This window comes from Anguilla rostrata, chromosome 17 (assembly GCF_018555375.3).
Source record: "Anguilla rostrata isolate EN2019 chromosome 17, ASM1855537v3, whole genome shotgun sequence".
Classification (NCBI taxonomy): Eukaryota; Metazoa; Chordata; class Actinopteri; order Anguilliformes; family Anguillidae; genus Anguilla; species Anguilla rostrata.
Genome location: NC_057949.1, coordinates 5786426 through 5811223, shown reverse-complemented (window position 1 = coordinate 5811223; position 24798 = coordinate 5786426). Strand labels below are relative to the sequence as shown.

The following is a 24798-nucleotide window of genomic DNA, read 5'->3' as shown; positions in this document are numbered from 1 at the left end:
TAGAAATAATTTTCATAATCATACATTATCTTGGTGGCTCAGTGCGGTTAGCTGACCAACAAGAAATAACAGGAGAACTTTTGAATGTTAGCTGACAACCACTCACTTTTATCTAACATATATCTAATGTATTTTTTATATGTAAAACGAATTAATATGCTGATAATTCATCACTGCTGCCACATTTAGCCACTTAGCAATCTCCAACAGGTTTTTAATTCTGGTTTTTAAAAAGCTGCCTTTTCCCTAAATGAATGCTTTTAATTGTAGATTAAACCAAATGACATCTGAAGATTTCCTCTCTAAGAGGACAATGTCCTGACCCGGTTCTTATAGGTACCAAGCTCTATGTATTGATGAAAATCTGTCTTAAAACTCATTAACATTATTTCTCTATGAGGAAGTTGAAAGTAGGAAGTTGTCCTGCTTCTCTTCAGAAAATGCCCTAGGTCCTTTTCCACCGTTGATTGGCTACTGTGACATCATATATATACACGCCTGTCTGCTGATCTGCGTGCCTTAGGCACAGTGTGTCATGGTGAATTACAGTTTATTAACTCTCAACTGCCTTTATCAAAGGGCGAATGTAACCTCTTTGACTAATCACAGAAGTTGCCCTTCATAAATCTTTTTTAATCTTTAATCTTTTTTAAATCTTAAATCTTTTTTAAGGAGCACTCATAATCTGTGTTAAATTCTTACTACACTTTTTAAAGTAAGCCCCCACGTCCTTTTTTAGAATTTGGGAACATGCCTTGTACTTAGTCCTGTTACTTTTCGTCAAAGATTTGGTGTTAAACATTGTAACAGAGATACATGTTTGTTTCTCTTAAGAATACTCTTACAAAAGAGACATCATTCTCAACGGGACTTTCCTGGTTTAATAAAGGATAAGTAAGTAAACATTAAAAAAAGTCATAGCCAATGCACTGAACTGCAACCGCAAAACGAATGCCCTTGTGTACCTTCCTGAGTAATTCCTGTGTAACTGCATAGCTGGCGAATCCTTTCCTTTATGTCGTTACTGTAAATAAGGATTCAAGGTTTTGAACAAACATTGACTCACGGAACAAAAAGATTCAGCCGAGCGAAATTCGACACCCGGTTACACAAAAAAAGGGGATTCGATGTCACAATGCGTGCAGTGCGTCCGGCAGCGACTCTGAGCGCTGGACGAACAGGACTACAGCGCCGGCCGTGGGGAACGAATGATCCTCACGACTGCTGTGCAGCAATGAACAACCACATTGGACATGTGACATCATGGCAACAATCGGGCATAATTCTGCCTTCTGTAAAACTTTCGGCTTTTCAAAATAGCAGCTCGCTCCTGACTTAAGCAGCTAAAACCTGAAGCAGCTCACACCTGACTGAAGCAGCTCACTCCTGAAGTAGCTCAATCCCGACTGAAGCAGCTCACACCTGAAGTAGCTCACTCCTGACTGAATCAGCTCACTCCTGAATGAAGCAGCTCACTCCTGACTGAAGCAGCTCACACCTGAAGTAGCTCACTCCTGACTGAATCAGCTCACTCCTGACTGAATCAGCTCACTCCTGAATGAAGCAGCTCACTCCTGACTGAATCAGCTCACTCCTGAATGAAGCAGCTCACTCCTGACTGAAGCAGCTCCCACCTGAAGTAGCTCACTCCTGAATGAAGCAGCTCACACCTGACTGAAGTAGCTCACTCCTGACTGAAGCAGCTCACTCCTGAATGAAGCAGCTCACACCTGACTGAAATAGCTCACTCCTGAAGCATCTCTTTGACTTTTGATACCTCAACAACCCCCATGACTTATAGTTCCTAGCAAAATTATTTAAAATATTGCAGTTTTCACATTTTTTGCATCAGAGCCTGAAATCAACAAAGTTTCAATGCATATGTAAAAACAATATACAGTGCCCTCCTAAAGTATACCAACGGTAGAGTGAAATCAAAGATGAATATGTATTTAATTGTAATTGTGTATGTTTTACCATTATACAGAACCAGCTGTATAATACAAATATTTCACAAAAAAATAAATTAATAAATACATTTGCTCTGCTGTTACCATACTTTTAGAGGGACTGTATATACATACGTATTCACTCACACGCGCACACACACACACACACACACACAGAGAGAGAGAGAGAGACAAATACACACACAAATGTCTTTCGTCATCGATCTGGAAAACCTAAATAGTTCAGCTGAAAACAAACATCATCAAAATCAGACAATTAGTTAATTCGGCTGGGTATGTGAGCAACAGTAGTGTATCACATCATTTCAGAAAGAAAATCAATGAAACAAATCTGTCCCGCAAAAAAAGTCCCTCAGTAGTCAGAGAGTTAATCTGAAACAAAGATGGAGCTTCACAATCAACTTGAGGATCTTTTTTTCTTTTTTTTTTTTTAGAAAGACACAAATTAGTAGAACAGCATTTGAAAGGAAAGAGTTGGCGTATCGTAACACGTGGACAGGGCCCAGACCAGGCAGTGAAGTGACCGGGGCAGTGAAGTGACCCCCCCCTTATCGAACGTTTAACTCTGTGTGTCGTTCTGAGCCGCTAGCCCTGCGTAGCCGCATAGCCTGTCCTATCGCCACGCTTCGTTTCAGCGCTGTGCCAGCGCTGGGGAAAGGTCTGGCTCCACCCATCATCATTCCGGTTTGGGGGGGGGGAAAAAACGCTCTGGCTTGTTCGTATTTCATTAAACCAATCATAATCGTCTTGGGCGGCGCTAAGCCCAGGATGCAGCGACAGTGCCCTTGCAAAAATGGTAACACACAGATAGCAGAAGGGGAGGAGAATTCAGACTGAAGTAGTCGGCCAACGGCAGGCTTATGCCCACAGTATATACCCTGTGAGTCAGACTAGTCCTGCGGCGGCTTCCCTCTCCATCCCCCCCCCCCCACCACCCCCGTCCCCCCATATGGGGAGGCCTGGTTCAGGCTGGTCGGTCTAGCCCGCGTCCACGTGCCACAACACCCTCGCTTGGGCTCGGTGCTGAGCGTGTGCACCAACCCACAGCGAGGGGAAGTGGAACTGCATTCCTGTGGCACAAATGACTAATCGCGTCGTTCTAAAAACTGCATCTCTGACAGGAAATGTTTCGATATTGTGGCCGGTGAAATTTTTGACCGGCTGGATTAACTAGGCCCCTGTCACATTTTGGTGAAAGCCAAAATAATTAATTTGGTACGTTCTAAGCACATATGCCACGTGGAATGCATGCTCCATGCAAATCAACAGGAAGTATTACATTGATCGGTCGGTCCCTTCACCAGATTTCACCAGTAATAGAGAGGGCAGCTGTTTTTACTAACCTGGTAATTTTGCTTTTCGACAGCATGTACACTTAAACCTGTAACAAAGCATAATTCAAAACAACACTGTAACCCCTAAGCCACAAAGTTGTTATCTGATCGTCATGAGCATGCCTGACTCCCCCCCCCCAGGTGCATACATCCAACATGAACAAACAAAAAAAAGAAGTTATTTCAGGTAGACAAACTATCAACACCATAACTCCCAGTCACGTCAAGACACTCCCTTACAGAAGACTCTGTGTAATCTTTGAGGTTCACGGGGACATTGTGCATTCTACTGTGCATCATTAGCACTTGCGAACATAGAAAAAAACATTAACTGAAAAGCAATCAGATGACCAAGGAAGAGAAATGCTGCTGAAATTGATCTGCCCATAAAAGCTGGAAACATCAACCAATAAATTAAGCCTGAAGTGGGCTTCTTGCATTGCTAAACATGTTTGCTCCCAACCCCCCCCCCCCCCATTCCCCCTCCCACACATAAATATATGATGCATTTACTTTCCATCTCCTCCCTTCAGACACTTTGAGCTTGTACGGTTACAGCTCCACCACTGTTAAAAACCTCTCTGTCTCATATACTGTACTGTACATGGTATGTGACTGTTAAAAACCTCTCTGTCTCATACATTGTACTGTACATGGTGTGTGACTGTTAAAAATCTCTCTCTGTCTCATATACTGTACTGTACATGGTATGTGACAGTTAAAAATTAGTTTGAGTTGCACAGAACACAGGATGACTCTGCTTTGCTACTCCAAATGAGCTCATATACCAGGATGGCTATTATTTCACGGTGCTTCTGAGCTGGAAAGCTAACGCCACAAACTCATTTAATTGAGGGTGAGTGCACTAATTTTTAACTAACTTTTACAGTCACATACCATGTGCAGTTTCATGCGGAGAGGACTCCAGGCCTAAAGCCCTCAGAAAGCAAAGCCCGAGGCTCCTACGGGTAGCTCTGTCTCATGAAGGCTGAAAACGAAAGCTTGGAACAATGTTGTGACAACGTTTGCATAAGATCCAGAGATTTAAAATGTATGTCATCTTATTCAGTTCAAACTTGGGACTACTCAGTCCTTCCACGGAACTGAAGCCCACCAGGGATGTACCTGCATGTGTACATTAAGTCTGCCTTACTGTTAACACTGGAGTAACTTAGCCTTGCTTCATCGGTCCTGTCCTGACTCAAGCACGTCTGGCTGTGAAATGCTTATGACGAAAAACGAGGTTGGGCAGTGTTGCAAAGCAACACCACAAAGTGCTCGTGTCAGCGGGTATGCATTAGGCAGGTAAGCCCCATCCAAAAAACAAAAAACATAAACAAAACGGGGGTGGACTATATAGACTGCTGTTTACACAGTAGATGAGAAAATGACAAATTATTCATAAATAACGATAATAATAATAATAATTATTATTATTATTATTATTATTATTAATAATAATAATTTTATTATTTATATAGCACTCTATTTATATAGCACTTATATCATTATTCTATTGGAGGAGGGCCACTAATCCAAAGCATCTAACCATAACACCATCTCAGCCCTAACCTTTACCCTTCTGTTCCACTTACTTTTAAAATTGCATTTCAACAGAATCTGGATTGAAATGCCGGTGTGAATAGACATTCAAATGCAATCCTCGTCTGTAAATCAATATTATACGCAAAGACCTCATCAAAAGGCAATCAAAAAATTAAACAATGCAGCCCTCTACTCTGGCTAGTTCAGTGGTCTTTTCCAATGTACAGCTATGATAGATATTCTGCATGGCCCATCTAATCGCACGGTGGTCCAACAATCTGAACTCCACCAACTAGTTAAATGTCCTTAGGGCAGAAGGCTACCTGCAGTAGCTCGTGTCTAAACAAGCCTTTGTGCTGTGGCTGGGTCTGGACCAGAACTTGTGCTGTGACTGGGTCTGGACCAGAACTTGTGCTGCGACTGGGTCTGGACCAGAACTTGTGCTGTGGCTGGGTCTGGACCAGAACTTGTGCTGTGACTGGGTCTGGACCAGAACTTGTGTTGTGGCTGGGTCTGGACCAGGACTTTTGCTGTGGCTGGGTTTGGACCAGAGCTTGTGTTGTGGCTAGGTCTGGACCAGAACTTGTGCTGTGGCTGGGTCTGGACCAGAACTTGTGTTGTGGCTGGGTCTGGACTAGCACTTGTGCTGTGGCTGGGTCTGGACCAGAACTTGTGTTGTGGCTGGGCCTGGACTAGCACTTGTGTTGTGGCTGGGTTTGGACCAGAACTTGTGTTGTGGCAGGGTCTGGACTAGCACTTGTGTTGTGGCTGGGTTTGGACCAGAACTTGTGTTGTGGCTGGGTCTGGACTAGCACTTGTGCTGTGACTGGGTCTGGACCAGAACTTGTGTTGTGGCTGGGTCTGGACCAGGACTTTGCTGTGGCTGGGTTTGGACCAGAGCTTGTGTTGTGGCTAGGTCTGGACCAGAACTTGTGCTGTGGCTGGGTCTGGACCAGAACTTGTGTTGTGGCTGGGTCTGGACTAGCACTTGTGCTGTGGCTGGGTCTGGACCAGAACTTGTGTTGTGGCTGGGCCTGGACTAGCACTTGTGTTGTGGCTGGGTTTGGACCAGAACTTGTGTTGTGGCAGGGTCTGGACTAGCACTTGTGTTGTGGCTGGGTTTGGACCAGAACTTGTGTTGTGGCTGGGTCTGGACTAGCACTTGTGTTGTGGCTGGGTTTGGACCAGAACTTGTGTTGTGGCTGGGTCTGGACTAGCACTTGTGTTGTGGCTGGGTTTGGACCAGAACTTGTGTTGTGGCTGGGTCTAGACTAGCACTTGTGTTGTAGCTGGGTCTGGACCAGAACTTATGCTGTGGCTGCATTTACAGCAGTATTGAGTCCTGTGGCACTATCCAAACATAAGAAATTCCTAGGGGATACCTAAGGAGTACGTGCTTATCAGTATGGATCTCACAACGTGGTTGAGAAGAGCCTGGCGTTGGGAGCTACCCAATCTCTGGCAGGGGCTTGGTAATAAATTTCCTGTGCATCTGTGACATCATCTACTGTTGTTCTGGGACACTGACTCACTTGCTCAATGTACAGGGCACGAAAGTTCTGAAACCTGGCTGATCAAGGGATAAGGATGGACGTGCCAAAACAGCTCAGAATTTCTAAATAATAAAGTATACTCAGAAGACCAAAGCTTCACTAGTCTCAGTTGTGGCGAAGAGATATTTGTCGTTGAAAATTTGTTTCGTGGGGCAAGCTATTTGTATTACCGTGCAGGTATACCTAATACAGTGGCTGGTGTGAGTGTGTGTGTGTGTGTGTGTGTGTGTGTACATATGCTGTGTGTGTTTTGTTTCACCATGTAAAAATAACAGCACTTTTCTTTTACATAGCCCCCCATTTCAGGGCACCATAATGTTTGAGACAAGTGGCTTCACAGATGTTTCTGATTAATGAGGTTTGTTCAATTTTTCCGAAGTGCAAATATAATACAGCTTTCAGCATCTAGCCTTGCCTCTGGGCTTTTGATTGCCTTTGGAGTCGGTTATTGTCGTTCATCAACATGAGGACCAGAGTTGTGCCAGTGAAAGTCAAGGAAGCCATTATGAGGCTGAGAAATAAGAACAAACAGTCAGAGACATAGGCCAAACATTAGGCCTACCAAAATCCACTGTTTGGAACATCATGAAGAATAAAGAGGAGCACTGGTGAACTCTGTAACTGCAAAGGGCCTGGTAGGTCAAGGAGGAACTCTACAGTTGATGACTGAAGAGTTCTCACTGAGGCCCCACAGACGCTGCTATACCGGCAGGGTTTTAGGTGCAGCGGAGCCACTGGTCTCCGCACACCCCCTGACCCTACCCTCCTGCCCCCTGCCCCCACCCCACTGCTCCCCTGTTCTTTACAGCCAGACAGTTATCACCAAACACAGTGTTTTTATGGTGAGGCATAGCTATCACCAAAAACAGTGTTCTCTATAGCGAAATATAGCTATTACCCAACACAGTGTTTTACTGCCAGAATTATATAAAACAGGAAACAAACCCTCTTATGACACTAGAAGTGGATTAACCCCACAACAGTAAGGATACTGCACTTTAAGGTTATATTACATTAACTGTCAATTGAACTCAGTTAGCCACAGACAGAACTATCCCTCTTATACTATAAAGTCAAAACAAATTTGGCTTCTGTCCTCCAATCTGACATTTTTATGATATGATATTGTTTATCTGTTGCTTTCCATCAGAATGAAAGATTAGGTTACAGTACCTGGTATGAGGCTCTTCTGAAGAGGAATAACTGTGAATCCTTGGATTGGATATTGCAGAGGAGAGTTAGCTTGCGCTAACAGAACTTTGCTTGGTGGTGGCTTTTTCCTGTAAAAAAAAAGGACAAATGATATTTCTTATGTTTAACTGAACCACATAAGCAAAAACTAATTCTAGGTCACCCAAGGGCATTAGAATTTCTTCAGTAGATTCAAAGCACGTTTTGTAGACCTTGCCCTCCCCCTCCCTGAATTGTATTTTTACCGTTTAATGGTTACATATTATAAATCAGTATATTTACAGCACCCCACAAGAACACGCACAAGACCCAGAGTCCTAATAACAACGGAAGATTGCAGCAACACAGGATCTGGCAACCGTGCCAAAGCTCCCTCACCGTATCTGATGCTTTTTGTACTCCTCCGCCCTCCGTCTGATGATGTCATCAAACTTATCCTTGTTGACGTAGTTCTTCAGAGCTGTGGCCCCATTGAGGCAGGAGCAGGGAACTTGTTGAGACTGGACCTTCAGGCTCTGAATGCTGCACAAAGATAGCCAGCGTTAAGCAATGAGAACAGGGCAATATTACGCATGGAAAACCCGCAGGCTCTGCCCTCACTTTCTTTACATCCATAATCTGTCTATATATAGCCTTCTCCTACAATGGTAGCCTTTGCCAAACCAGTGAGATAAACTTTAATTCATATGTTTCTTCATTTTGGAAAGTTACTAATTTCTGATGAGTCATATAGTATACCCAATTATGCATTGTTTGTTCAGGATTTGCAAGTCTTTGCCGAAGCAGGTAAGCTTGGTTTTGATGATGGACTGCTATTGCTCACATAAAATTCCTTGGTATTACTGGTCTGTGCAAATACTAATACACGTCTATATTAATAAAATGTTTTCACTATTTAAAAAAAAACAAAGAAACAAGTAACACACATACACAAATCATACACTCTCAATACATCTGTAAAAACACAATTTGTTTTTCAAAATCTAAACAAGCCATATTCCAGTGGGCCAACATGATTTTGTTGTTTGATTAATGTGGGAAGATTTCTCCAAAAAACATTAATTATGCACACATAAGCATCACAAAAGCATGACACTGCAAATATACAGAGCCATGTGAATTCTTCACAATTAATTTTCTATTAGCCTATGTCATTATGATGTTTGCTTTTATTTTTGTCCTCAGATGTGAAGCCCTTTGCGTTGCATGCTATGTATGAAACAGATGAACAAATAAAGTTTATTATTATATTTTCAGCGTCGCCAACAGTGTATAACAGTGCCCCGGTGCACGGAAGTGGAGCTCGATCAGACCTGAGTCAGATACTTTTCTGTGCTCTATTGATTTTGCCTGGTGTAATTGTGCCTGCCAATATGACCAGAAGGCGGGGTTTGCACTTTTTGAGAGTATTTCATTGGTTTCAATACACCAGACAAGATCAGTAAAGCATGGAAAATTATTTGAATCCAAAGGTCTGAGCTCAATACAGTGTCTATCACTGTTAGGGCTCGCCTTGTTCAGAGGGGCAATGTGCACAACTATTAATTGCCGGAGGTATATAATTCCCACCTGACTAAATTAGTAGCTCTCATAAAGATACCCGCATAAGATCTTGTTGTTCTCCAAGAATACGTTCCCTTCTAAATGCTACTCTAGCCAGGTTTTAGTTAATATTGGACAAGCGGATAGGGACCAGAGTTACTTGGCGGTCTGCAGTATCATTTCCAGCATTTCCAGTACCCATTGCCCGCTCATTAACCTTATCACATTTCCAGTTACGGTCTGGCCTACATCGTCTCATAACACAAGGCTCGCCAGCTACAGCCATAACACATTCATAAGCACTGAAAAACAGTGGCACAGTAGCTATATTAAGGGTACGTTAGTTTCGCTAATTGCTCTAAAATGGCACGTTATCAGGATACGTAACTATAAAACATTACAATGACACACAAATTGCTATTCATAACCATTTCAGAAGGCCAGTACTATACGCTCAGGCCTAACGTCTTCGGAGAACACGGCAGAACACCGCACAAATGTTCCCCGTAAACGCTGCATCCTCCTCTGCTATTGGCCGCGCTCGGTGTGTCACACGGCGCAGGAGAAAGCACAGTGCTGAAGTCTGCACCCAGCGATACGTGCACAGAACTGAAAATGGCGTTTCCCTATTGACGCCATCCTGCGATCACCACGCTGAAGCTCACTACAAGCGCCGATGCTGAGCACTAATAATTACCAGCTGCTAACGAGGTACTGAGGAAGCGTTCATTGCCCTTTGAACTGTGAAGCTGTGTCTGTCTTTTGTGGCCAAATACTAGCATGACATGATTTAGGTGAGTAGGATATGCTCCTGGATCAACATCACTGGAACAGCATTTCTGTTAACCAGTGTAACAAATTACTCAAATGTTACACAGCCCAGTGTAACAAATTAATTAGTTAGTTAAGCATTAATTTGTGAACTGTTAAGTGCTACCAGCAAATTTTAACTACTAACTAGCTAGTTATCTTAGCTCAGTTAGGCACTGCACTAGCTGAGCTACAAATTCAACCCAGCTTGACAAATGAATTAGTTAGTTAAGCATTAATTTATGAACCGTTAAGTGTTACCAGCAATTTATAACTACAAACTAGCTAGTTTTCTTAGCTCATTTAGGCACTGCACTACCTCCGCAACAAATACTACCCACTAAACTAGTGCTCATATACACATATGAATGGCGGAAATAAGGTGCCACTAAAGTATTTTCACTAAATCTATAACTTTGTTCAATCATGCAAACAGAAATGCAGAGACATGGCGCACATAGAAGCATACCTATCTGGAAACTGGAGCGTTTCAGAGGGAATTTTGAAAAGGCTCAGGAGCATAACCAATCACTGTCCTCTGATGTCATCAATCTGTGTTGAACAACCCCAGGCTCCTGAGCCAAGTACGACATGTTCCTGGCTCAACATCCCTTGATCTTCCTGAAGCAGGAACATCTCGTACTTGGGTGAACTACATTGTCGCAAACAATACTAACTGGTTACACCTGTAATATACACAGTCACACTACCCACAAAGGCCAGTGTGCGAGGAACAACCTTTATTGGCTGATGTCCTGCTTATCACGCATCACTTCCAGCTGAGTCAGCATTCAGCAAGCACAACATTAGATGCAGCCCCAATGAGACTGCTCGTGTACGGTAGGTTTTCAGTTTGCTACATTACTCATGTTAACTACAATAGTAATGTGACCCACCTGTTCTTTCCCACATTTCTACATATTATGCATGCACTACTAAAAAATAAATTGTATTTTATCTTTAAAAATTATGTCAACATAATACCATCATTACAAATACAAAAACACACACCCTCTATTTAAAAAAAAAAACCACAATCTCTTAGTGTTCCAAATTATGGACATCATAATTATGCCAAGTTACAACTGATTTTTCAGTAAACCATTTCACAGAATCCAAGCGAGCCTCATCCCAAAGCAATGCCATTTTGGGTTTACTACATCCACTGAAGTAACATCCATTTCCTCATCTTATCGTCTCAAGAGGATATGCCCTTAATGCGTGCAATCAATACCAGCGATCTTTGCTGCTGTCAGCAGAAGCTCTCTGTGATGAATATTTCAAGGGTTGCTGGTGATAATGCATGGAAATTGTTCAAGTTATTACACAGTTGTGGAAGGTGGAAATATCAAATCAATTTGGACCCATTCTGAAAAGCAATGTGTGTTGGACATAACTATCATGACAGTTTTGTTTTTGTTTTTTTGTTTTTTGACAGAATACATCATTTGTTTAAACGCTCCACATCTTTAGTGTTTTCTCCTTAAAAACATGACTGCACTTACAGTATGTAACTAATTATGTAATTAAAGCATTGCCTACCCACTACAACAATATAACACACTTTCAAGCAGAACTCCACATACAGACATGACATCATATCAGCTCTAGTCAGTTTGGCTGCAAAGCCAGTAATTCCCCAGACGCTAAGCTCCATCCAAGTGTTCTGCGAATGTTAAGCATATTTCCGAAAAGTCGGCGAGAGAAACCGTGAATCAGTGTGCATCTCCATCAACTACTGTTTTGCAAATATTCTGAAGAGTCATCATTTATACAAAAAATCTGTTTCCATCACTTTATCACATCTTCTCTTTATATGCCAAGTTCCCCCCCCCCACAACAAATGGAGAGGTGTTCATCAGCAGGGCATGGGGGCAGCCCTGGTTCACCTCGCTTTCTGACTGTTCTTAACATGCTGCCTGGCGTGAACTCACCTCCACACAGCCCGTCTACAGGTGCGTCTCAAAGTTCCATTCTCAGCCCCCTCCTGTTGTCCAGATACGCTGAACCTCTGGGCTCCGCAATATCTTCTTCCCCATCAATCCATCCATCCATTATCTACACCCGCTTATCCTGAGCAGGGTCGTGGGGGGTGCTGGAGCCCATCCCAGCGTGCATTGGGCGAGAAGCAGGGAATACACCCTGGACAGGCCGCCAATCTATGGCAGGGCACCCATTAATTCAAATTTAATTAATAACCCCCACACAATATTATAAGAATTTTTCAATACATTAACTGAATTTCAATCCAAACAGAACTGATGTTATCTTGATGTTGCAGCTCCTAGGCTGACCTACCATAACTTTCTGACCTAGCCTCTGCTTACTGTGTGAACTGGGTTTAATGTGCTCATGGCTATGAATAACTGTTACATAATGAGTATTGGACCTTATCGGACCTGGGTTCTGTAGTTGTTCCAATGGCCTTTGGTATGCACTTACTGTACGTCGCTTTGGATAAAAGCGTCTGCCAAACAAATGTAATGTAATATGACCCCTTACCCTCGTGTCCTTATCTCACTGTCTCTGTGCAGTCCTCATCAGTCTGTGACAAAATCTGCAGTCAAGAGTCCTGCAGCCCTACTCTTAAGATCGCACTCAATGTAGACAAGTGTCCAAAATGGATGCTAGGCTGGAAAAACACATTAGCAGCTAGATTTGAAGATTATTTGTAATAACACTACCAGTTTAAAAAGGGTATTGTGGATCTGAAGGAAATAAACTGAGCTTTTTTTTTTAGAATTTGGAAAAATGTCTGTTATAGAGCAAACAACGAATGACACAGACTGACTCTTTCCTAATGTCACACTCAGAACTGCCCGGAGACAGCAGGCAACAGAGAGTCACTATACTAGACAGAGAAAGAGGGTGACGTAAACACACGGTCTTGTGATAAATCCCCAAGGCAAGACAGGTTCAGAGCAGTTTTATAAATACTTGTATTCATAAACTCCTTCCTCTTGTTCCTCTCTCTTCATCCACTGGAACAGGGACTCTCCTTCAGTTCACTTTAAGGAGTCATGAACAAAAAAAGTGTGAAAAAGGGAGATGTCCTCCTTTGTGCTGAACAGAGATCCCCGGTTGGAGATCCTGGGCCTGCTCAGCCCCGAATAAGGTGGAGACTAGGGCGGCATGGCATATCGCCTGACCACGGCTATGCGCATTGTAGTGGATCAGAGCAGTCTGTCCCTGGCTCACCGTTAAGCATGCATTCATTATTCATGAGCCAAGAAGCGAGAGGGGCGTGTCATCCAACACATTAAAGTGCAGCCTGATGATAATACACTGCTTCTTTTGCTGTTGTTTTAAGCTCTTTGTTCTAATCTTGGCGCCCCACCTTGCCGGTGTTTGGTGATACGGGCCAAAACAAAAACCAAAACCCGCGGGACCCGTATCACCAAACACCGGCAAGGTGGGGCGCCAAGATTAGAACAAAGAGCTTAAAAATGTTGGGGATTACCTTAGGAAAGGCAAATGTAAGTTTGTTATTAAATGATGGTGTTAACCACAGGATTCAGGAACCATGGTTTTCCACAATTTCCCAAGTGGAAAACAGGAAGCTCACTGGCATTACTCTGTGGCTACAAACAAAGGCGGCTAAAATGTAGTTATATTTATTTTTATATAATTAATTTGGCTTTCATTACTTGGGCAGTGGGTTAATACAATTGAAAGACTTTATTACCATCAAATATGCCCTAAAGTGCTCAGTGAAATGAAATTTGAAAGTTAAAAAAAATAAAATAAAATAAAAAGGTTTAAACATTTTTATCTTTCAGCTCTCTCTACATGGACCAGCCACTCCATAGGTCAGCCACATTCACTGAAACCTCAAAGGCAACAGAATTAGACACTGGATCAAGGTTAACAAGGTTACCATACCATGTCAGCCACTGAATGGGTTAAGCAAGGGTTTCACAATGGTACATTTCACAGGTTAAATTAGAAAAGAAAAATGGTTCCTACACTACAAAATAAATGTAATGAGTTGGTGGATACAGAAACAATATCTGAAAACTTAATAATGGAACAAATTGATGTATTTCGGGGTATTGGGAGGTTGGTTATGCAAGCAATTGGTTACATATGTTCATGTAAAATATTGCTCCTACTATGAAATTGTCCATTTCAGCATGATAACAACAGGCTCTGTAAGGGAAGGGTGGTGGTAGCTCGTACAATGAGTGTGCTCTATGAGTGACTTTGAGCCCAAGGAGGATGTTTTAATCAGTGCCCTTAGGTTACAATTGGTAAATGGTAAATGGACTGCATTTATATAGCGCTTTTATCCAAAGCGCTTTACAATTGATGCCTCTCATTCGCCAGAGCAGTTAGGGGTTAGGTGTCTTGCTCAACGACACTTCGACACGCCCAGGGTGGAATTTGAACTGGCAACCCTCCAACTGCCAGACAAGCGGTCTTACCTCCTGAGCTATGTCGCCCAATTAAAATATAAAACTAAGGTTATTAATTTCCCAGTCAGTGTAGTTAATCATTTTTCAGCTCACAAATAAAACCAACATTTTACTGAACAGAAATATGTCATCCATCCACTCATCCATTATTTAATCTACTTATTCCTGGTGAGTGTCATGAGAGGTGCTGGAGCCTATCCCAGCGTGCATTGGGCGAGAGGCAGGAATACACCCAGGACAGGTCGCCAGTCCAACGTAGGGCACACACACCGTTCACCCGCACACTCGTACCGAGAGGCACTTTACAGTCTCATGACTGTGGGAGGAACCTGGAGTACCTGGAGGAAACATAAAACCTACTGTGACAAAAGTAACACTATACAAGTATTAAATCTTCACGCAGGTATACTAATAACATTATCCAAAAGTAAATGTAAGAAAGAGAGGATATCTAAAGGGAGTCTGGGTAGCCGTGGTGCCATCTAAAGAGATGCGTTCAGATGAATGTTCTCCAATATCATAAAACAAGGTAGAAGAACAGTCGTAGCCTAATCCTTGGAAAAGAGGGGTGTGTAAAGTACCAAATAATAGAGGTGAAATTTTAATCATTATTCTCCAAGCAATTGCTTTAGTGTGAAATAATATAATTAGGGCTGTCAATTTTAGGATGTTCAAATCGCTACAAAATCAGTCAGACTGCCTCAAACAAGTTGAGCACAGCCATAGCCAAACGGATTGCTACGAGCCTCAGACAGATGTGGCAGGCCCTCGTTCTATGGACATTCTGCGGATAGCACGCGTCGACCAAACATTCACATTGTCCTTGCGAGATACAGTCGTTTTACATATAAACGATATGCATGAAAGCGAGACAGCAGCTACTCCATTAGACTAACTGTTTACATTAAGGTCACATGAATTGCCATTAACTAATGTAGTTGTTAACATGAAATAATGATGTCCAAATACTATGAGCATGAAATTAACTTTTCATTAGTTAGTACATTATACATTAATATATTAGTTACATGATTATTTATGCATCAACAAAACATAGGATAAACTTAAGTAGTTAAGTATTAACAAATACATGACCAGTTTTCTCATTCGAATATGAACTGGCATTCACTAACGTAGTTGTTAACATGAATCAATGATGTACAAGTACTTTAACAAAGCTGCACCGATGACCTTTTTAGTAGTTAGCAGTTACTGCAATAGCTGATGCCAATTCAAGTGACCGTATTGCAGAATGTTACAAAAGCCCCTTAAACGTGCGACGGCTGGTGCATTAACTGTGGTTCATTGCATAAAACTCACAGGTGCCTGTGAAGGCTTGGCAGATCTTGCACAGAAATATTTGTCAGCACCCGCAACGGCAGTGCCTTGTGAAAGACTTCTCATTCTCCGATCATAGTTTACTAAAGAGCTGCAATGCTCAATGCTAATGTTAACAGACTACCTACATTACATTACATTACAGGCATTTGGCAGACGCTCTTATCCAGAGCGACGTACAACAAAGTGTATAACCATAACCAGGAACAAGTATGACGAAAACCCTAGAGAGAAGTACCGGTCCAAGTGCAGGGAACAACCGCATAGTTCAACTTGGACCCTGAAGGTTACCTAGTTTTAGCAACTGGCTTATAGAAAAAGAAACAGGAAGCAGTGACCTCACATTGTGACGCCTGGTTTTAGAAGAAACAACGCAGTAACTAAGTCACCATAATGATAAAGGGATTTTCCTCTTGTAATAGTAATTCAGCCTCAATATCAACTTCATTGTGCACTATCACAACATTTGTGCAGTGCTGACGCTGGAAGCCATTTTGAGGAAGCTTGTGTTCATTGTGTTCCACAGCCCTGTGATATGTACTTCAGGAATAATAAGGGTCCACTTAAAGTAAGTACTGTAAGAAGTAAGAAGACCAAACAAAATTTAAAGCTGTCAATTGAATTTCAAATTTCATTTAGAGGCAGCTGCCGGTGTAACTGCACTGCACAAGGCTGAAAGGTGGGGAGGGGACAAAATTAAAAAAAGTTTGTGTATTCTTACATTATTTCCTGTCCATCTTATCTGAATATTTTCTCAAAACAAAATATAATGCTGAGAAAATGTCATTCTAAAGTTCGATTTAATGTGCCATTAATCACGATTAACTATCGAAACTGAGATGGATCGCAATTTTTTTCATTTATTCGAATGTCAGCACTACATATAATATTCTCATTTGTTGAACAGAGTATACAGCTCATTATGAGTTATTTATTGTATACAACCTTTCTTGGGTCAACTTTACTAAGAGTGCCAATACTTTTGGAGGCCACTATATACACTTGCATGAGTACATACACACGCATGCATCTTCACCAACAGCCAGAGACAGACACCAGAAGGAGGCGGGGAATGAGCCACGCGGAGGCCGCGATGAGCCGCAAAGCTTAAGGAGACTATTTTCCTACGGACAGCAGGATGACACACTTACTGTCACCAGTCCAGCTAGTTAACTGAAAGGCAAGCCAGCCTATCGCGGGGATTCTCCTCAGTTAGCAAGCTGGAGGCCATTCAGTGAAATTTCTCCAAGTGCGCTAGCTTAGCCGCAGATGCTGCCACTGTGCCAATGCTTTTGGATGACCATTTTTCTGACTCCTTTCGAGTTATATTAACAAATTTATTACTATTCGTTTTGAGAACGGGTCATGGAAAAGATGCAGTAATTTGTGTGTCCCTTTACAACATTAATTAAAGTATTAATATGTAAAAATCATATTATTCTATTGTATTCTATTCTACACTCACCTGTAATCTATTATTCAGTACCATAAATCCTTTCTGTTGTACCGTAAAGCATTGTGCTGAATGACAATAGCTATATTATCCTGCTTAATACACTTCAACTTTTACGCTTATCGTGCTCATTGCTTTTTAACATATTTCAGTTCCAGATAATCAATTATGTCTATTATGAATATTTGAGATTTTAAGGCTTTTATTCTTATAGGTGATGTAGGAGGCATAGGGATAAGGAAGTTCCAATAAAGTCACATGTGTGTATGTGTGTGCATGTAAGTGAGTGTGAGTGTGTGTGTGTGTGTGTGAGTGAGTGTGTAAGTGTGGGTCTACATGCATGTGTGCATGTTTAAAAAGTGACTATCATCAGAAAACATATTAAATAAGTTCCAATTTTTCCTTTCGTAATAAGCAATACATTAGATTGTAACACAAACTGAAACAGAATACATATGTGAGACTGTCTGTAGTATAATTATAGCCGCGTTTCCACCGCAGGAACTATACCCCGGAACTAGGAACCTTTTGAGGAACTCAGTGCGTTTCCACCGCAGGAACTAGGGTCTAAATTTAGTTCTGGGGGCTTTCTTTTACCCCCCAAAACGTTCCTGCTCGGGGGGTAGTACTTTCCGAAAGTACAGGAACCTTTTGGGTGGAGCTTGCAGCGCTGAACATTTCTGATTGGTCGAGTACTCGCAGCATTTGTGTTGTATTTATTTTCCGCCATTACCCGCCATGTTTGAAAATATCCAGCGGCAAACCAATTTAATTTCATAATAACTTCCAAATCAAACTTGTATGTTATGCGGCGCAGTAGCCTAGTTTTGGTTATAGCCTGCCAACGTCTTGGAATTATAACTCTTCTGTTCTTTTCTTGCTTTAGTATTCATTTTATAAAATGCTAAGCATTTTCTTCCGGATTTTCTTTGTTAGCCCGTTGTAATTGACTCAAAACGTTTGATACAGTTATGTGAGGTATGCGGTAGTTCTGCGTAATTAACATTGGTGATGCAGTACAAGCAAACTGGAAATCACCTTCCGCACTTTTTGTCCGGGTAAAATAACAGGTTAATTCTAGTAATCTCCCCTTTAGCTTTTTCAGACTGCCGTAATTTTACTCAATTTTACTGCCATTTTTCAATTCCACGAAAAAACCAGGAAGACTATGGACTAATTTATGGTGCATGGTTCGCATCTGGAGGGCACACTTCACTGCTCGGCTAGCAGTAACTTCGAAGGAAAGCAAACGGTGGCTGTACCACTACTAATTTACATTTTCACGCAAGTCCGAGTTTTCGTTCTATTCTTGTCATTTTGCCATTAGCCTATATGGAATTGACGACGAGAAAGTAATCAAACAGCAAATTGTTTACAACGTGTGCATGTTTTCTGCTGTTGTTGCCAGTTATACATATAAATGTGAATGCATTCTGTCGCTTCGGATGTCAAGACATGAAAGCGAATGTTCACATAAAAACATAATGAATGTGTTTGAAAGGATATATGAAAATCAATAAATACAAAAGTAACCATATATAGTCATTGTTGGTAACCCGTTGTATATAAGTGAAATAAACCCCTCCGGGCTGTCCCGGTTATTAGAAAATAATGTAGGCTACTACGGTGGTAGTATGGGGTTACAGAAGAAATCATATGACAGATGGACCGACGACAACGTCGCTTTTTCATACGTCAGTGGGCTAATTTGCCTAATCTTCGCGGGACTTTAGACCCCGGTGGAAACGCAGACAACCATTGGCTGAAGGAACCTTTTAGTTCCGGGTAATTTTGGTGGAAACGCGGCTTATGATGTTTTTACGGAGTGTATTTTGGCAAGCCTAGCCATGGATATCTGACCAAAGTGCAATCATTAACATTGTAAATATAATGACTGGCATTTATTAGGGAACAAATTCTATGAATAGCATTTAAAGAGTATCAATTGCCTTATGTTTGAATTAAACATATGAGATTGCACAGATAATCCTCTAATCAATTTTAAATATCTTTTATATTATTATTTTTTTCATAATTTAAACTGAAGAGACACTTTCTCTAAAAATATTAGTAGGAGAAAATGTCTCACACTTGAAGTACCGTCGTTAGAACAATTAATTCCCACTAAAGATGAAAAAGTGACAGAAAGACAGGGGGAGGGGGGGGCAATACAATTAAAATAATGAAAACATGATTTTGTAGTGAAATGTTTTAATAGCAGCAATGTCTGTATATATCATGTCATTAACTTAATGAATGGCAGAAGCTGTCCTAATGAACAGCAGCAGGTTTTTAGATCTGTGTCTGAATCAAGGATTGATGACACAGTCGGTAGTACACACTCCTTTGGTACTGTGCACCTTTGGCAAAGAAGGGTTGTCTTTAATGAGGACATTACCCACCCCAAATTAGTGCTGTGTCGTTTGCGAACGATTCGTTCAAAAGAACGAATCTTTTGGATGAACGAACTGTACTGAATCATTTCGTGAAACGATTTGTTCCCGAACGTGAACTGGTAGTTCACTGACTGATTAGTTCACTGAACGTACTACGCCCGAGTCGTTCGCGAACGACACAACAGTACACTTTCCCGAATCGTTCGCGAACGACACAACAGTACACTTGCCCAAATTATTTGCGAAAGACACAACAGTAGTTTGTTCGTTCGTCTTGCTGTAGCGAATGCATGGAGCGAGGAATCTCTGGGGAGGGGAGTGGGTACGGTATGGAATAATGGATAATAAATGGATAATAATCGAACATCACTGTCAAGTGTGCTGTTTATTTTCAATGAAATAACAAGCCTTTTTAACATGTCTCAAAGTAGGCTAGCCAGGGCTACTATTTTATCAACGACATTTTATGAGAAAACATGACCTACTTAGCCAACGTATATCAGCATCAGTAGCAACCCTACTGAGGCCACTGATTCGGTGAACAAATCTTTTCAACGAATCCTTTTGGTGAACTGATTCTACTGATTCAGTACACTGAAAACAACTGTTTTGCCCATCACTACCCCCAATCCCACCCCTCGTCCCCTCACTTCCTAGCTCTTAAACAATGAGGGGAAAGAGACCATTAAAAACTTGCCACCCCACCCATTGCCTGACCATCTACCTCAAACCATAATAAAAATAAATGAGGAATGTCTCGGCTCTGTCCACCCCCCCTCCCCCCCCCGCCCCTTCCGCCCCTTCCGCCCCCCCCGGGACCAAGCGCCTCCAGCCGTCCTCCTTCGACACACTGCAGTTTCTTTAATGGTAGAGATGAGCCATAAGAGCCTGAGTGTCACATGGACTCCTGAACAGACCACTGAAATGTGAAACTGCGGTAGGTGCGCTGACTCATTCTTTCAGTAGAGTATCTTGTTCTCTCTTTTACTTCTGTAACGACAAGTGCATTTCAGACTTCTTCCTGCAAAACTCTGTCCATGAGTGATTAAATGAATGAATGAATGAATTAATTAATTAATTAATGAATGAATCAAAAATATCATACTGTCAGCCAAAAATGGTTGTGGAAAAGTAATGGTTAAAAAATAATGAGCTAGCCTGCCACTGAATTTTGCGGCAGCCCTGAATCTCACACCCAGCCCTCTGTAGGAAGAAAAACCCTGAAGGTGTGTGGGGGGGCAGGGGGCATGTTGAGATACGAGAGGGAATGGGGAGAAAAAAGAGCTCCGCCTCTCCTTGTTTTGTGTTTTTCGGAATCCAGAGAAACAGGTTCCGCGCCTCAGCCTTCTTTAAGTGGGGAAGACAGAAGAGGTGTCACGTGCGGAAGCCCAGTTACTCGTCGCACGCGCGATTCAAAAGTCACCGACCGCGCAGTGTGTGCCAGGGCAACATATTTTGAACCGCTACACAGTGACCAACCATTTTTGACTTGCAATACCCAGCTTTGGACCCACAGAGTTACTCCAAAGGCCCTAGTTCCGCAGTCGAGGCACAGCTGCCAAACTAGTGCAGACTTGCCATGACGCTGCACTGTCTGACTGAAACAGCTGGGAAAAAGGCCAGTATAAGAGTGATAGGATGTGGTGGAGGTTTGGTTTTTTCCATTTAAAACCATGATGACTGCATGAAATACGGTAATCAGTGCCTTTGATCTGATGTACAGAGCATGTCCAGGAAATGCAGACAGACCACATGCACATTCATTGCACTGCAAAAAAGAAGAAAAAAAAGCCTCTCGAGACAAAATAACGCTGTGAAGACAGCGTGCGAACCGCACAATGGTGACATCCGGCAGACTTGTTTGTTCGGTCTGCGTATTTTCATCTTAACGACATTGTCCCACGAAGTTGATTTCATTATTTATTTATTTTCGTCGTATTTCGGCAGGAGCAAAGTATGCTTACGCACTAATGCTTTTCTGTCCGGCAGACTGTTTAAGAGACGCCGTTCAGGCCCTCTTCTTCTCTACGACGCTCCGCAGTCGACGAGTCCTCTGCAGTGGACAGAACCCGATACGACATACCATTCCCAACCATTCCGTATCCATATCATTCCAATGTCAATATCAGTATTCCTCTGACGTAAAAAGGTGAGCACTAAACAGAAATGCATTACTTTTCCATGATAATAAAATCAAACAAATGTGGTTGTTATGAGAACGGACACTGCCAAACAACTGCACTGCTATAAGGAAAAGAAGGTATAAAGAATGGGCTGAATAAAAACAGATCACACGTGAAAACAAAGATAGCGTTTCACTGTAAAGGAAGTGTTCCATCTCAAATCAGATGTTGAATTTATGACCGGATCATTTACACTAAGATTTATAGCTACAGAACAAGAGTAGCCAGTTGAAAATAAGGAAGCAGTTACGTAAGTAACATTTCCAATGAACTGATTTGAAATCTTTAGATTGGCATAAGGTACCATAGAAACACTACAGTTCCAAACAACCTTCATTCCCAATGCTCGTCTCTCTTAGAAGTTCATAAAATATTTATTTAAATGCATCTCTCTCTCTCTCTCTCTCTGTCTCTCTCTCGTACGTGAACATTTAAATTTATGCATGGTCGAGAGAATCTGGGAGGGATACAATGCAAATACATTTATTGCACAAACACCAAGTGGCTACAGCTCCAAACAACTCACCCAAGGTTTCTGAACACAATATGACCAAAAGTATTCGGATACCCCTTTGTCTGGGGCTGTTTTTCATAGTTTGGGTTCAGCACCTTAGTTCCAGTGAAGGCAAATCTTAATACAATGGCATTCTAGATGATTCTGTGCTTCCAACATTGTGGCAACAGTTTGGGGAAGGCCCTTTCCTGTTTCAACATGAAAATGCCCCCGGGCACACAGCGAGGACCATATAGAAATGTTTTTTTCAAGATCGGTCTGCAAGAACTTGACTGGCCTGCACAGAGCCCTGACCTCAACATCCCCCCATCCAACACCTTTGGGATCAATTGAAAAGTGAGTAATTTGCTAATCTGCAAGTAAAATGAGTGTGTTTTAATCTGCAAGTAGTATGGCTGGTGAATTTATTTTCCAACCGATTCTCAGAAAACTTTCATGAATTGCAGGATGATGTAGAGCATACTGTGATGAGGACACCTGTTGTACCTCGAGTATACCGTACATTTTCCCTATTTGACATTAAACAAGCATAATTTCAGGAATTATTTCATCTGTCACCAAAAGTATTGCCTCCAGCATCAAGATTTGTCAACAAATCATTCAAGGAACAAACACGAAAAATCGCAGGTATTGATGGTCCCGATAAGTAAGAGTCTCCGATTCGAAATCCTTCTTTACGTGGTTCTCATCCGTTAGCCACTGAAATTGAAAAATTGATTTAGCAGCTCAGCGGCGCGTTTCCTGAACGCTTGTTAATGTCTAAGAATCTCTTTAAACGCCTCTTACAATCATTCTTAAAATAACATGGGTTTCCCATATTCCTAACGACAGTGCCTCTTCCGTTTATTTTTAAATTACGAGCCGTCTAGATCATTCGCTCGCAGCAAAGAACCACTTTAAGATACCGCTCGCAGCCGTACGCTCGCAGCGCACACAATACGCATGCGCTTTCGAGGCATGCTTACAATCAGCCTACAACAGCCTAAAAAGTCTAGTAGTCTCGTTGTCTATTCTTTTTCATACTGAGAGTAAATATTGTAAAAATAAAATATACACCCACAGAATAAAAACTATAGTTGAATATGATTCACTGACACATTGTATTCAGTTAAACATGGCAATGTTACATAACTTGATTATTTGTAATCCAATTAAATACCATTCATGATAACCTAATTACGTTTTATTAATAAAACAAATTGCTGCACCTGTACAATTCCATAAATAAGGCCTAAACATTGCCACCCCTGCATTGTGGAGAATAGGCGAAATGTCATGTCTACACTTCAGATTCACCTGCGCCTGAACCAAAATGTGCAGAAAAATACGTAATGAGAATAAATTCTGTCAACTTTGATGTGTACCAGGGGTGGGTAATTTTCGGGAAATTGTTTATTTAGCCTATTATTCGTGGAGTATTTTGTTTTAATATTTATGTAGCCTATTTAGACACTATGAGTCCAAATGGTAATAGTTTAATGGTAACTCGATATTCCAACCACAATTTGACCACTTCATTTTTCAGTGTTGTTTGAAGTAGCCTACAAACTCATGACATGTTTTGCAGGAACGCGCTTTGCATAGAAGCTCTTTGTTAAGTTCCTCTTAAGAGTTCGTACAACGATTGTAGCCTATTTGTGAAACCCACTTAACGCGAGAACGTTCGTTGCTTTGGAACATAGGCTACACACCCGTTAATTATATGATCCGACGTTATCCGGAAACCCACCTTTAGACCAAGAGCGACGTAAACAGTTCTTTAAATACAGCCAACTTTAACAGCATATTCTGTACTTAGATACGCAACCAAGTAATTGAACAGTTCTAAAACATATATGTAATTATCGCACAATTAATTTCACATTTATATGAGTTAACACAGGTAACCACAATTAATCAGCCGTTATTATTATTATCACATTAATCATCGTATCAGAACTACAGTAGGCCTACATTAATTTATTCTCGGTTGTTTGTAAACGCGTTCCTTGCGCTAAAACACCGACAGAACTTGTATGCGTACTGCTGTTTAAAAAAATAAAGCATACTGCGCAACGCAACACAACACACTCTATCACTCCACAGCACAAAGCCCCGGCATTTTTTTAAAATTATTATTATTTTGTAATTTAATTGGCCAATTGCTTGCTACGGAAATTATCACTGACGTAAAAATCTATTTGTTGGGAGAACTGGTTTATTTTAGAGCTCCAACCGACTGCAAGTGTCCCAACCCAAAATGACGACTGTTAGTCATTACTCACTCGAAAGAAATGAATAAACATAGACTTACCTTGGAAGCGGTGGCGATGAACATGTTATCTTTTCTTGATAAAAGTATAGTAAAGTCAATAATATCACAAAGGAAGTAAAAAGCATAAATTTCACCAAGCTACTGGAACTCATCATGCTGTATAACAAAAAGTGATGATGATGATGATGGCTAAAACTCTGGTGGTGCGTAGGCTATATTTCCTTCAGCGCTTCATATGCGCAGGTAGCCTCTTGTACCTAAAACTAGGCGGTCTATCCGGGCGCTCTATGATATATTATC

At 41.5% G+C, this 24798-nt stretch overlaps 1 protein-coding gene across 1 annotated transcript in view; it reads right to left on the bottom strand.

Moving 5' to 3' along the window:
- LOC135242931 (beta-1,4 N-acetylgalactosaminyltransferase 2-like) overlaps nt 1-24778 on the bottom strand; it is a 42634-nt gene extending 17856 nt beyond the window's left edge. The window contains exons 1-4 of the mRNA XM_064314270.1: nt 24538-24778; nt 7972-8115; nt 7576-7682; nt 3314-3351 (exon numbers count right to left, since the gene is read on the bottom strand). Of these exons, the coding sequence (XP_064170340.1) occupies nt 3314-3351; nt 7576-7682; nt 7972-8115; nt 24538-24653 (405 nt within the window). The 5' untranslated portion in view covers nt 24654-24778. The remainder of the gene's footprint in view (nt 1-3313; nt 3352-7575; nt 7683-7971; nt 8116-24537) is intronic.
- Between the last annotated feature and the right edge of the window lie 20 nt (nt 24779-24798).